The following is a 14904-nucleotide window of genomic DNA, read 5'->3' as shown; positions in this document are numbered from 1 at the left end:
CTTCAACCAAAATCCATTTTTAACTATGTTTTCTATGAATTTTCAAATCATTTGCTGTGTTTTAGTGTGCAAGCACTGAGAAATAGTGTCCTTAAGAAAGTGAGTGCAAAAGTAAGAAACAAGACTATGATCTGAATAGTATCAGTGAAAATTGAGTTATTTTAGATTAACTGTACCTTAGATCAGGGTGAAACTCAAAGAATACAAATGCTGTATATCTCACATAAATAGAATTGATGGTAGTAACAACATACTCCTGCCTGAGAGCTTTGCACCACTTCTTTAAAATGGATTTAAAGGAATTATAAATCTCTGTTGGCGAGCATGCTGAATATGTCACTAAGTTTATATTCCTGTATTTTATTCAGAAATTTTGTTAAATATCTGTATGTATTCATGTAGTCTATAGTTTAATTTTGGAAACATCTGCCTTCCTGAATAACATTCTGCAGGATAATCCAATAGTCCTCATGCTTCATTTCTCTTCAATGCAGATGCTTCCTGTATTTTAGTCTATGGTGAAAACAGGAGCTATGACACTGATTTTTTAATATAACAAGGTGACATACTGCAGAGCTTTCCCATTATTACTTCAGACTTGAGAGGTGCCAGCCACTCTCATTACTCACTGAATTCACAATCCTCTGTTGTTTGCCCCCCCTAGATCTAAGACATTTTTCTTCTATAGTTTATTGATCTGAAATTTGTATAAACTTCTTTTAAAATCTAACCTTCATTAGGAAGCTAGAGTATGTAGCTAAAGCAGATGGAGAGTTTTACCAGCAAAAGAGTACTTTTGCCTGTATATTGTTTAATAATATTTATTTAATATAGTTTTACCATTATATTAACTGGCATAGTCTATACTGGAAAAATGACATCTTTTTGTCTCTGTACCTGTGAATACACTAAGAATTTTGCTGGCACGGTTTTAATACTTTTATTTTTGTAAAAGACGTTGTAGAACAAATGGAATATAGGTCAGAAATTCCTGGCTTTATATTTAGGTGCTGGAGAAGCTTTGGATTTTGCACCAGTATAATGGAGTGCAGAACTTGTGGAGACAGTAAGTCAAGGTACATGAGATCAGAATTTGGATCAGTATGTTTGAGAACAAAGAATGAAATAAACTCACCATATTATGGGTAAGTCAGGACAAATTATTATAAAGCTTGGAGTACTATTACTGGTGTGGTGTTGAGGTTGCTAGGGAAAGGTGCAAGAAAACATTCAATGTAACCTAAAAGCATCTGGGGGCTTTGGGGACTTTTGTTGTCTGATCTCTGTTGCTATAACTTCCCTGGAGTTAGGTATTTGTTCTAGGGAAATTATAATTTAGTATTACAGTGATATCAGAGAGAGATGTTGGATGTAGATGTGATGTTTTAAATTACAGAAAGGAAGCAGATGATTTGAAAGGGGGGGGGGGGGGAAAGTAAGTCCAATTTATCCTTCTCATCTCTGACTGAAATTCCCTTTGGTTGCCAAAGAAACATCATCATGTTATATTTTTAATAAGTTTCTTTTGTTAATAAGTTCATGATATTCATTAATCTTACAAAATGTATATTACAGTTTTTGATCCAAATTAATAACAACTTCATAAAGAAACTAACTGTAAAACACTGAAGTATTTGTTAGGATATTTTCAAGAGCATAGTTAACCTACTTTGAAATAATTTAAGCAAAATCAGTGATTCAACAAGCCAAAATCTCCTTAATTAAGATTCTAATAGAAACATGACACTACCTCTGTTTTTCAGAGTTGAGAAGTTTTCTTTGTGGTTGTAGCCTTAAAAATGTACACTGATCTTGGGCGAACATGAAAACAGCTTTACTGCTCTTTTTGCTGAAAGATTTAAGGGTTCTTTGCTGAATTTTCCCCAACTTCTCACCATGTTTATCTAAAAGAAGTCAGCTGAGTCTTCAGCAAAGCAGATCAGGAATTTTCCAATGCAATGTGTGTTCTTTAGGAAATAATGATTCACAGAAACCAAAATGTTTTACAGAAATTATCCAGATTCAACAAAATTTAGCTGACACAGAGCAGAGCAGAGAGAATGGCTGGAGCTGCAATTCTCAGACATGTAATTTCCCACTTCCTCCTTGGAGAGTGCCCTTTCCTGTCTTGGAGCCCCTGGAGGAATTTTTCTTTATTACTAAAAAGCCAGCAGAAGCATTTGTATTGTCTTGAAATAACAGGTTTTCAGGATTTCTTCTCAAGTGGAATTTCAGAGTTTCTGTTGTTGTTCACCTCTGGGGAACATCAGAATTTGAGCAAATTTATCCAGCTCTAGTTTGCTATGTTTAAGAAGAAAAAGAAGTCCCATAGACATGTGTGAGAATTTGAAGGCCAGCCACGTACACAGTAATTAATAACTCTTGCTGGTAGTTGTTTATTTGGGGATTAAAGGAGAGTTTGTCCAAAAATGGTAACCCTTTTTCTGTTTGGATTTTTTTCGTTCATTTTTGGGAGGAATAGAATGGGAATTTGGTTATTTGAGTTGAGACATATTTCTGGAAGACTATGTCAGAATAGTATTAATCTAAATATAATCCCAATTCCTCTGTCTGTGAGTGAACAATCACCTTCCTCTGAAGGTGAATCTCCTCTCCTGTTTAGTATTTGATTTGACACAAAAATTTCCTAAAGCACAACCTCTGCTATACACTAGCACAAGGCAATTTATAATGCACATACTTTGAATTAGTAGTCCACACAAAGAACAAATACTAAAGAGCATATATCTCAATACTAGGTTTCAGAAACATTTCCATTTCTTTGCTTTCAGGATACTTTAGGCCCTGATGTTAGAAAGTACCTATGCCTGTGGTTAAGTGTTTTTAATTATTTTTATGAATCTGAGGTAGTCCTTGGAAGTTTTTTTTTTCTTCTAATCCATTAATTTTGTGAGAATGGTGTTCACCAGTGAACTTTTGTTGTTGTTGTTGTTGTAGTATTCTGCTGTAACATGGGGTTTACTTTAATTTCATTTACTACTAATTTTAAGAATATCATAGGACAACAGTGTTGACATAGAGGACAATGTATGTCTACGTTTAGTGCACTGGAGGAGTTCTTAGGTAGGAATTTGTCCTGCATCTGTACGTGCAGTCAAGTACACACTCAAGTATAGACGTACCCATAGTTGCCCTCAGAGCAGGACTTTGTTATACCTCTTAAAAATCCCTTTTGCTCAAGTGTAAATGTTTCCACAAATTTCAAATCTGAAAATGCATGCCAATTTTAAATCATGGAGGAAAAAAAACGATTTTAATTCAGCTTCCTCAGCTGTTCCCTGTTTTTTTTTCCCCCAAGATATAGTTTAATTCCAGTGTCCTATTGTCTAGAAACTCTGCAGCTGTATGAGGGCTACTGCATTGTTTTAGGGGTGGTACAAGTGGAGAAATCACAGCTCCTCTAGCATTACTCTTTCCTTCCATCTCCCCTATACCCACACTTTATTAGGTACCCATTATAATTAGTCATTTTAGGATGCTGTTAGATGGATTTTGGATTCATATAAGGAATTGTTTTGTAGGATCATCTTGTCTCTTTCTTTTCAGCTTCTAAGTGAGGTCATCAATCTAACATCTTTCTAAAGCAACAATTACCATAATGTCAAGAGGCTGTCCTCTTAATAGCTCAGGTAAATTGGATATTGATGGGTATCAGAGAGATTTGAAAACAAGACCACTAGTTCTGTCACACAAAAAGAATGGGGAAGTGTAATGACATGCCGTATAGCTGATTACAATAAGAAGAGCAATAAACTCAACTGGACTTTGGATACTGTCAACATTTATTTTCTTGTCAAATATGTCAAGTTTTGGGAAGAACTAACTTTCAGATAGTAGTGACAAGTTTCACCACACAGTCTGCTTACGTAATATCAGTTTGATTAGAAGAAAAGTTCAGTAAGAAATATGTCCTAGTGAACTGTGTTAGAAAAAGTAGATGTCATTTCAAAGATTTGCGTATTGCAGAGAATAGACCTTCTGTATGTAAGGGTCCTTTCTTGTGTCTACTTCTATATAGCTGTAATTAAATAAAGTTATGTAGATAGCTCCAACTGTAATATTTTTGGCATAATTAAGTAGCATGTGTTATAGTATCAAAAGGACTTACTGGTAAATTTCAGAAACTAAAAGGGAAAAGCTCTTAGTTTTTCAAAGTCATCTAATGGGGAATATGTTGCTGCTATGGAAACCTCATTGTTGACTTTAAAAAAGTCATACAGCATGTATTCATTCATACTACTAATTCATTCCTTCTTTAGTACTTACAGATTACTCTTTGCTTTATGCAAACACATGGAAGACTCTGACTCTGTAATCTGATTCAAACAGACAGTACAATCTAGAAACAAATGATATGCTGGATGACTGTTCAAGCTCAAAGCAAAGCTGATCTTGCAAAATGACTGCTTACACTGTGCCAATTTATTTCCAGCTGCTAAGTAATGCTAGAAGAAAGATCAAGATGCATTCAGTATTTTCTTCTGATAGTAATGATTGGATTGCCACAGGGATGTTATTGTATCTTTGAAAACAGGGTGGGAGGATGAGGAGGTTGCTAGGAAGGAAAATAAAGTTAGTCCATGAGGCATTTCCTCATTAAGTTGTGCCATCAGAAAAGCTCAAGAATCTTTCTTTGAGTGCTAGAATGGGTCTTTCTGAAAGGTCAGGCGCAAGAGAAGCTTGAGACTTTGTAGCACTTGATCAGTCTCTTCCAGCTGGACTCCACCAAACAGCCACTCAACAGAGCTCATCTACCAGGCAGGAAATACAGATCTGCACTGAATCCTTAGCCCACTCGCATGGTGTACAATGTCCCTGTCACTAAATTTATGTTACGGATACTTACATGCTGCATATTTAATCCCTGTAAAATTCCCCTGGAACATGCTGTCATCTTGAAAATGGAAATAAGGTGAAACATTTATGGCTATTAGTCTGCTTTATTTCACTTTTTTTTGCAACAAATGGAACTAGAGTAGGAATTAGTATCTGATACTTCTTTAGGGTATTGCTTCTTGCACTGCCCGCAGGATTAAATCAGTGAGGCAGTGACTTGTTTTCAACCTCTGTAATCATAGGGATTTACAAGTGTTTCAGTAAGACTGTTGATAATTGTGATACCACAGAACAATGTGTTCTGAGGTGGTGTTGGACACTCAAAATTGCTAGGGAAATATTGATGATGTTCAAAAAGAGGTTGCCATATTAATCAGAATGGGGTTTTATGTAGGTTATTTCACACAGCCTCATTGGTGAGAGGCTACGTAACGTGAATCACGGAGTTAACCTCATTTTCATTTCAGTTTAGCAACTGGGATTCAAATAATAGCTTCATCTTAGTATTTTTTTCATCTGGTAAAATTAGGTGACTTCTATTGAAATATCAAATTGTAACATCCTCATCTTGATGGCATGCCCTGTTCTCCAACAATCTTCTTTTAAGAAAGAAAAACATCCTAAATGGTCACGTTCAGCAAAGGAATCAACATGTTTTCTTTTTGCTGACTTTAGTCACTGCCATTTCTTAGATAATAATGTGTGTGCTTATAGATTGTTCAGGAGTGTGAAAAGACCTTTTCAAAGTAGTGGAAGAAAAAAAAAGTTCTGTAATTTCAATCTTGACTCTATTTTTCCTATTTGCTGTTGCCTTCCTCTGTGACTCATTCAAGGAATGTAGATGAAATCGTTTTGTCCTTTTTTTGCATAGTCTTATAGTATCATGTTTTCTAAATCATACTGGCAGTATGACTGTGTTTCACACACCCACAAGCTTGTTTGTAGTGATAGACCTGGTATAATGCTGCTGCACCCATCCTGTAGAACTTATTCTGAATGTCTTTGGCAGTTTTCTTGGAACAAGTCCTACAGAATGCATTTTTGGGTCAAAGGAAATTGAAATATTTGCCTGGAGGCTGTTTGCCTTTGTAGCTCTTGAAGCTCCAACATGCAACTGGTTGAATGTAACTGAAACAATGGCCTCTAAGCAAGAGATCACACTATAAACAGAATGTATATAGAAAAAAATGTTGACTCTCAGGTATCAAGTTTAGACTCCCATTAAAATAATTAATAGGTGAAATAATGTTTCAGTTAATAACTGAAATAGTCTGTAAAGTATTAGTAAGATAGTAATTTTTAGGTAACTTGGTTTTGGGTGGTTTTTTTTTTTAAGAGTACACATTGAAAATAACAGCCAAGATTTTCAAAGCTAGCCACCAGTTTGGAAAAGCTTGACTCTTTTTAGATTGCTTTGCAATCAAGGATGTGACTCTCATATACATTGTTCTTTTTATAATCACCTTTTCCAAAACAGTGGATGAAAAGTTCCAACGCAACATTTTGGTCATCATTTTACCTTTTTTTGCTAAAGGAATTTCTATCTGGTATCTGGCAATAAAGAATCAAGTCTACCTTGGAGTTTACACTTCTGTGTACAACTAGTCTGCAAGAAAAAGAGCTGGAGATGAAAATGCTTTTGTAGTACCAGGGACCAGATAAGTAGATCTCATAGCTTAGACCTTCCAACATTAATGATGCTTGTAGCGTGATGCAACACACTTTTGGAAGACATTCAGCAAGAATGAACCAGGGAAGAAAGTAGCGTAAATGAGGACAGATTAGAAAATACATCTCTGATTGTATAATGAGTGCTTCAGAATGCTTCACTCTTTTAGATGTATGCTTCTTTCTAAATCTATTGCTTAAGAATTTTTAAGTGTTTTCATTTTACTGTGGAGGTGTCTTATGAATATTATTACTATTGAAGAAGAAATCAGAATAGTCCAAGTAACAGAATTCTATTGGCGAGCAGTAGTGTTTGTGATTTCTTTTGTTGCTTGAGTCACATGAGAATCTATTCCAATACGAATCCACATGTAAGAAATACATAAATAAGTTGAAAACTGGATGTGAAAATGAGGTCCAGATACGTCATCAGATATCTTATTCACCCATCCTCCCACCCATCCACCCACCCAGTTCACCCAGCCGTTTCCTCCTAAAAAGGGAAATCATATGAAATGGCTTTTCTGACTAGATACACTGAAAAGATTTTTTTTTTTGCATGTTTTTCATGAGGCAGTGGGCCACTTAAATATATGTAATTTCTAGAATAAAATGAGAATAATTTCAGTTGTTCATGTCTGGTTTGGATTTATGAAGTCTCAGAATGGGAACGTATTATAAAATCTTGAAAATTCTGATGGGATAAAAAAAGCAGCTCCTACTTCTAGAGATAATTTTTTTATGACTGCCTGCAATATAAACAGAGAAGGTTGGAGTAATTTTCCTTTTAATTAAACACAAAAAAACTATGAACATGGCTGCAGAGAAGAGTACATCACTTCTGGTTCCTGCGATTCCATGCAAGTCCTTAATAAGCTTGAATACATGCTTGCAGTAAACATGCATATGTATGTAATGAAGGAGGACAGGTCAATTTTAATGCAAAGGAAAATGATGTGATTTTTGAGATCTTCCTTTTTCACATGGTTATTTCATTTGCAATTTGTTTTCTCCCTATTTGAATATCATTATGATAATGGTACAAAGTTATTTGCGTCTGTTTGACTGTCATCTTTAGAAGAGCCTGTTTGACAAGCTAGGCTTTTAAAGAATTGGTAACTAAAGCATTACAAACCAGGTGTAGAGCTATAAAGTATTCATAGAAGTACTTTTCAAAATTAGGTTTACAGCTTCTAAGTTTTACACTTTTGTTGCCTTGAGGAGTTTTGTGTTCTGTGGAGCTGCCTCCTCAGGTAAGAATAATTATGAATTTACATTGAGCTTTCCATCATAAATAAACCATCCCAGGGGCAATAAAACGAGGTAAAGTAATTGGGGGGGGAATGGTTTTGAGATGGTACCAACAAGTAGATGACTTAAGATCCAAATATATTAGATAACCGTGAGAGTCATAAAATGTGAAATTCAGATAGGGCAGATATGGGGGTTCAAAGTTTACTGTAAAGCAGCTGCAGAGAGTGAGAATACAGAGTGAAAGGAACTTTTTTTAAGAGAGAAGTTATTTCTTTCCCCAAGGTTTTACTTCGATGCATTTTTATGATTCCTAGGCTTTGCAAAATTGAATTGCATTTTTCTTATTCTTTTCGTGTCTGAATAAATTCAAGGTAAGATAACCTTTATGTAAATGGCAGTTATATTGTGTTAAGAGCTACAAACCATTTCTTCAGAGCAGAATCTGTACTCAGGATTCGTAGGAGCCTGAAGAAGGATGGTGAGACTCTTGGAATGCTCATTTAAAAGAACAGATACAAGGACTATTTTTGTAAATTGCTGTCAAGGCATTGCAGTCAGCTGATGCAGGGGAAAAGCCTGAAGACGAAGCCTGCTATAATTACTGTATTTTTCTTTTAAAAAGTAACAAAGGAGGAGGAAATAGTCTTGCCTGTATTTCCCTGTGGTAGGTTAACCTTGGCTAAGGGCCAACCCCCCACCCAGCCGCTTGCTCACTCACTGCCCTCAGCAGGACGAGGGGAGAAAATAGGATGAAAAAGCTTGTGGGTCGAGATAAACACAGGGAAATTGCTTACCAGTTACTGTCATGGGCAAAACAGACTTGACTTGTGGAAAACTAGTTTTAATTTATTGCCAATTAAAATAGATTTAGGTAATGTGAAACAAAAAGACAAACATTAAAAGCACACCTTTCCTCCCCCCTTTCCCAGGCCCAACTTCGCTCCTTCACTCCAGACTCCTCACCCCCTGAGCAGTGCAGGGGGGACGGGGGATGGGGGGTTGTGGTCAGTCCATAATGGCTCCTCTCTGCCCCTCCTTCCTCCTCACACTTTTCACCTGCTTAGGTGTGGGCTCTCCCTGTGGGCTGCAGCCCTTCAGGAAAAAAAATCTGCTCCAGAGCGTGGAGCACCTCCTCCTCTGACCTTGGTGTTCCCTCTGCTGTTTCCCACTCTTTCTGTTCTTCTGTTCTTCTGCCTGTGTGGCATTGTTTGCTCTTCTTTAACTATGTTTTCTCCAAGGCACCACCATTTTGCCTGATGGGCTCAGCTGTGTCCTGCCATGGGTCTTCTGGAGCTGGATGGAACCGCCTGTGTCCAGCACAGGGAAGCCCTGGCCTCTCCTCACCAAGGCCACCCCTGCAGCGCCCCCGCTGCCAACACCTTGACATGGACACCCATTACAGTCCTGTTCAATTAAAATATTTTTGAGTGTAGTGACGGAAGTTTGCCATTTCATATGCACATGATACCACCAAAACCCTACTGTTGTTAAAATGTCTTACAAAAATACATAAGCTACGGTTCAGTTGACTGTTTCTTAGAGGCTAGTTTTGGTTACTAGACAATCTGGGATGATATGATTAAACCATGGATGTTGGCTTTTCAGCAAAGCTACCCTTTTAACTAAGCCAATGTTGTGAGTAGGGTATGTAGTCAGAGATAACACTCTTCTGTCTTATCTATGGAATATGATTGCAAATGTTTTCGTTCCATTTTTCCACAATTTAGATTGCAAGGAGATAACTTGGCAGAAAGGCCAGAAGATGTCTCCATGGTATCTCAAACATCTGAGCCAGCAGTGTCAGACTCTGATGGTAAGTTATATAAATATTTGCTGCTCATAAAAAAAAAAAACAACAAAACCCCAAACACCAAAATCTTGAATTTAAGAGTAGAGGTTTTGTCTGTAAAAGAAGATTAAACACTTTTAGAGAGTGTTCCTGGGCATTTGAACTCAATCATTTACACTTCAAATCTGTTAGAAGAGCCCCTAACATGTTTTTTGTCATGTCCAATTAGCACGCCAGAATAATTCCTAGGCACGTTTTGGGAGCTGCCTTGGGCCAGGATTCATTCTTAGTAGACAGTTTGTATGTTAGCATACTATTTTGGATGTAAAATAGCTTAATAGCATAGACATGGGCTGTTCATTGCCAGTTGGCCTCTATGCCAAAGAATGGTCTTTGAAATATTTAATTTAATACTACAAATGCATCCACAGGATTCAAATAATACACAGTAAAAATAAAAAGAGTTATAGAATTTCTCCCCTATTTTTAAACTAAGTATCAGAAATGCTTCTCTGATCTCTCCAAGCACCACTAACTAGAATTAAAATACAATAAAAAGGAGTTCATAGAATAGCTCTGAAGAACATTTTTTCTCCTCATACAAACATAATCATACATTGCGCTAATCTGCAGTCAGGACACTCGGCCTTATTTCAATTTCTGCTCAGGTTTTTGAACAGAATAACACCTGAAATCTAATGGAAAAGGCACTTCCTAAGGGATATCTTGCCACAGAATGCCCTGCTTTCCTATGAAAGATAAGTTGATGAAGGTTAACTTCATCTTAGCTGTCACTGGAATGGAGACAGAAAGGAATAGAGGTTTGGACAGAGAATCTGCAAAGATAAATCTTTCAGTCCATTCCCTTACTGTTGGGCAGAACCAGCCGAGTCTATTAATTGGAGGATTTGATTTGCAGTTTAGTCTTCAGCAGCCACAGAAAAGTTAGCTATGTTGATTAATCAATGCAAAACAAATCGGAACTAACTTTTGTTGTTTTTAATTATCCTACTAACTCTCTGCTACTTAGTGCTATTAGGTATGATGGCAACCTGAGCTTTTGCTCATTTCTCTTACCTCATTTGTAAACCAATGTATGTCAGCATTTGTAACTAGTATGTCTTTAAAGATAAATTTTTCAAACTGGTTTTGTGAGAATGCATGGCTTCGTGCAGTCATGCCATTTGCTTTTCCTTTCATCTGCCATTGATCACTTTATAAAAAAAATTAATAGGGGACTCAGAGTCTCAAAATATGATATTCTTACAAGCTTGATGAAGATTGTCAGCAAGAGCGACCCAGACTGTGGTGACTGCACTCAAGCCCTGTGAAAGGAAGGTGAATTTCTTCTGTTATGAGAGTAATCCCCAGGAAGGGAGGTGGTGGTGGCTTGTTTGGGATAGGTAAGGGGATATGCAAGCATGAGATTATTGCAGCAGAAACAAGTAGGAGGGGTAAGACATACATGTAGGAAAAAGTTCTACAGTTCCTGAAACAATTTGTTTTGAACAGATCTCTGCCTTCTTTTTTCCTTCCTGTGTACCCTTGTTCTTGAAGTGGAAATATGCCCACTTTTCCATGCCATCTTCTGAAACTGTAGGCTTCAATAAAATAGTTAGCTGTTGCTAAGTGGCAGAGGCACCAGGATTAAAGAAGATGAAACTGTCAGAAGGTGCTGGATGCTGTGTAATAATGAAGCTGGATCTTTCATGATCACAGAGTATGGAGGACAAGAATGCTATAGCCATGGTAACTCGGACCACTTTATATGCTTCTGGATACTCTCTAGTCAGTATGGATATAGAGAAGATGGAGAACGCTTTCCCTAAAAAAACCACCTCCAATAAAAATACAGGGAGTAAAAGTTAGGTAGGTGGGGCAATGACATTCATGTTGTTATAAACGCGTCTACCTCACGTCTGTGAATATACATGAACCTGTTAGTCATATAGCTAGAAAATAGCAAAGCCCCTGCAGCAAAAGGACTGAGGTCAACAGTGAGGTACTGCCAAATTTCTGTCAAGATGTGCTCTCAGAAATGTTCAGCCTTTCAAAATATATTTTTTTTTTCCCTAAAATGTTGGCTAGTAATACATTTTGATTTGAAAAAAAGCACAGCTGGATTTTACAAGTAGGCACAGACTAGAAACAGGCACAGAACTCAGGCAACTGCCCATTCTATCAATCTTTCCTATAAATGCAGCACATTACTTGTTTTCTGTGCCTCTGATATTTATTTCCAATAAATACTATGTATGAGAAGAAGATGATAAAAGAGACTCCTAAAGATACTGGTACAAAACCTTAAGTAACCAAGGCATCATGTTCCACTGAATTTTTAGTTATTTCCTCTTAAGAATGTATTATATCATGAAAAAGTGACTAACAGTCTTCACTTACCAGGTTTATTTCAATTTATTTTCTGCTCTTACTTATCAGTACCGATGACCTTACTGAGAGAAAACTATGCATTGGGAAGTGCTGATGTAAACCATTCGTTCAAGATATGCAAGCAAGCTGCTGATGCACAGCAAAGTTGAGGGTCGCTTTCTTTAGATAATGATCTGTTTCTGCGTTAGTGGGAAATTGTTAAGTTGTTAGATCTGGAGCATCTCTCTCGTGGATTTCAGATGAACTAGGTTCAGAAGTAATTGGCAGCACATCTGATCTAACAGCACTTATAAATAAGCCTTACTAAAGCAATTCCACCTAATAAAGTCAATGTAATAGCTTATGTGAGAAGATCATCTGCAGCATCAGGCACTATACTGACTCCACTGGCAATCTGGATCTGGTTCTAATTAACCACTACACTGATTTCCCTCTAGTATAATCCTGCTGAACTGGACAGAGTTGTGTTTGATCTAAGCAGTAAAAATGAGAGATAGGAATCAGGTCTCAAAATCGGAGAACACAAGACGCTTTAACGCTGCAGTTTCTTTTTACTGTCTTAATCTATACCTCTCAAAACTGTTTCTCTTTCCCATTGGACCACTTCACAGGAAAGAACTACGGGAAGAATTTAATAGCTAGGTTCTTGATTTTGATAAGAAGCAGCAGCTTTGGTGACCACACAGCAAACGTCCCCTGTAGATGCCAAGCCTGTCAGGTTTGTCTCTTGGATCAGTCCTCCATTAAGCCTTGCTCTTGTTCTGTACAGATAGATGGGGAGAATGGCTGAGGCTTCAAAAGATAGACACTGCAACAGGATTGATCCAGTAAAAATCTGCATCTGTCAGCCCTCAGTCTGTTTTTCAGGTTGGGGGATTGTAGAGGTCATCTACTACTGTGTATTTTTATTTTTTTAATTTGGATATTAAGAAATAGTATCACTAAAGGATAATTGTTCATTCAATCCCAGTTGTCTATAAGAACCATAGAACCTTGTTTCACTTGTTTCAGTCTCTTTTGCTGAAAAGTACCTTAACCTTTGAGTGAAAGCCATGATATAAGGCAGCAAAAGAAGACATTATTGCAAATAAGATCTTTGCAGTCAGTGCATTCTTGTAGAAGGAAGCTTAAAATACTATAACTTATTAGGGAGTAAACTCTTAATATTGGATAAATGAAAAGCGTAGCACTTCTAAACCACTCCTCATTTTGTCTGAAAAAGCTGTTTGTAAAGTGAGTTACTTGGCAGCGTACTATGCAACTCCACATATTTCTGGGGTGTGGGCAAAGACTTGTTTATTTTGTGGCTTTACCTGGAATAATATAATTGGACTGAAAATGATAGATTATACGGTACTATGCCACAGTGTGTACATGTGATATTTCCTATTCTGTTGTGTTATTAGACACAGATTATGCTGTGATACATAATATTTAGTTTGCTAAATAAATTTTACTAAGCAAATTCCACATCAGTAGTTCATTCCCTGTCAAAACAGGAGTCACTGTTTTTTATTATTTGCAGTTAGCCAGCTCCTGTTTCTATCCAGTAAAAACTAGAAAGTTTCTACTTGAAGAAACTTGAAAAGACTAGGATGTGTAGCTTCTACATTTTTTTTTTTAACTTTAAAGTGCCAATATAGTAGAAAGTTCAAAACAGGCATTTGGATGTAGAGGAAAAGTTTGAAATTGGGGATGTTCAATAGAAATAGGAATGTATGAAACGCCTATAGTGCTATTCCAGATGGAACTGCATGACCAGGGTAAAAAATTAATAAGGATGCAAATACGTGGGAATTAGGGTTGAGAACTAGATACGGCAGTGGCAAAAATGTGGCATCATCTCCCAATTCCTGCACAGTTCTCTGACCACAACTTTGCATCGTCATTACTTCTTCTTCCTCTGCTTGCTTTTGTGTTTGCAATGAATGTGGTAACCGTAGTTGCCGTACTTCAGTATAGTTCTGTCTTTATAGTAAGTATAGGCTGAGATGTTTAACAAATCAGGGCACTCTGAAAACATAAGGACCTCCCTGCTAAGTGTCTGAATAAAGCAGAACCTGGGGAAGATCAGGGCATCTTGTTTTCTTAGGCTGCTTATGAACATCATCTAAGTGCCTAGCAGACTGTCAGGCAAAGAGTGAAACTGCATGGCATGTTACTTGGAAATTGCTTTCTCTGACATAGGTACATCAATTCTGTTTTAAGTCGTTAATGTATGTGTCACAGAGGCACTGTAGCCTTCTCACTAAGTCATGTTGTTTTACAAATGTGGCAGTACGGGCAGAAATTACAGCTTGCATGGCTTTTAAACATTGCCTAAAGTGACCAGAACTTCTTACTTCAAGGATTTTAACTATATTCTAATTAGTTTAACAGAATTAATTTAATTTAATTTTATTGATTTTATTAAAGCTGAAGATCCACTACTCATTTGTGTAAAGGACAAAGAGGATTTAGTTTTAATAGTAAAAATAATAAATAACCTACAAGACACCTTGGCAGCTGAAGGAAGCTTGCTTATCACTCTAATTGTGTTAGAGACACTGTTCCACATTGCATTAAGCTTATAAATTAAGATCAGACATAAAATCAGACATAAATTAAAATAAGACATAAATTAAAATCCATTGAAGTGTAACTGAAAAGCAGTGCGTTTACAGTAGCTGCATTTACCTTCCCAGCAGTTAATTTATAGGCATTTTATTTTCAAAGTGACTAATGCTTACTTAATTAGAGTGATTTACTTCTTTTCTACCTCTTTGGAACAGCTCAAGTACCCGGGGTTGAAACACTTACGGAGGATATTGATGAATTTCAGAGTGCCTCTCAAGTGGCAGGATCTGTAAGTATCTTCCCTTATGGATAATCCTGTAATTTTTAGAAATAGTTTGATAAAAATTAGATTTTGCATAAAGATAAAAGTTGTGCTTGCCAGCACTGTC

General features: G+C 36.8%; 1 protein-coding gene across 5 annotated transcripts in view; it reads left to right on the top strand.

The window, feature by feature from the left end:
* C2H8orf34 (chromosome 2 C8orf34 homolog) overlaps positions 1-14904 on the top strand; it is a 175058-nt gene that overhangs the window by 125049 nt on the left and 35105 nt on the right. For all 5 annotated transcript variants that reach the window (XM_076329589.1, XM_076329588.1, XM_076329592.1 and 2 more), the window contains 2 exons: positions 9507-9592; positions 14731-14804. In XM_076329589.1, coding sequence (XP_076185704.1) covers positions 9507-9592; positions 14731-14804 — 160 coding nt within the window. The remainder of the gene's footprint in view (positions 1-9506; positions 9593-14730; positions 14805-14904) is intronic.

Source organism: Aptenodytes patagonicus, chromosome 2, assembly GCF_965638725.1.
Source record: "Aptenodytes patagonicus chromosome 2, bAptPat1.pri.cur, whole genome shotgun sequence".
Lineage (NCBI taxonomy): Eukaryota > Metazoa > Chordata > Aves > Sphenisciformes > Spheniscidae > Aptenodytes > Aptenodytes patagonicus.
The sequence above is the reverse complement of the archived record's forward strand: the minus strand, read 5'-3'. Positions and strand labels throughout refer to the sequence as shown.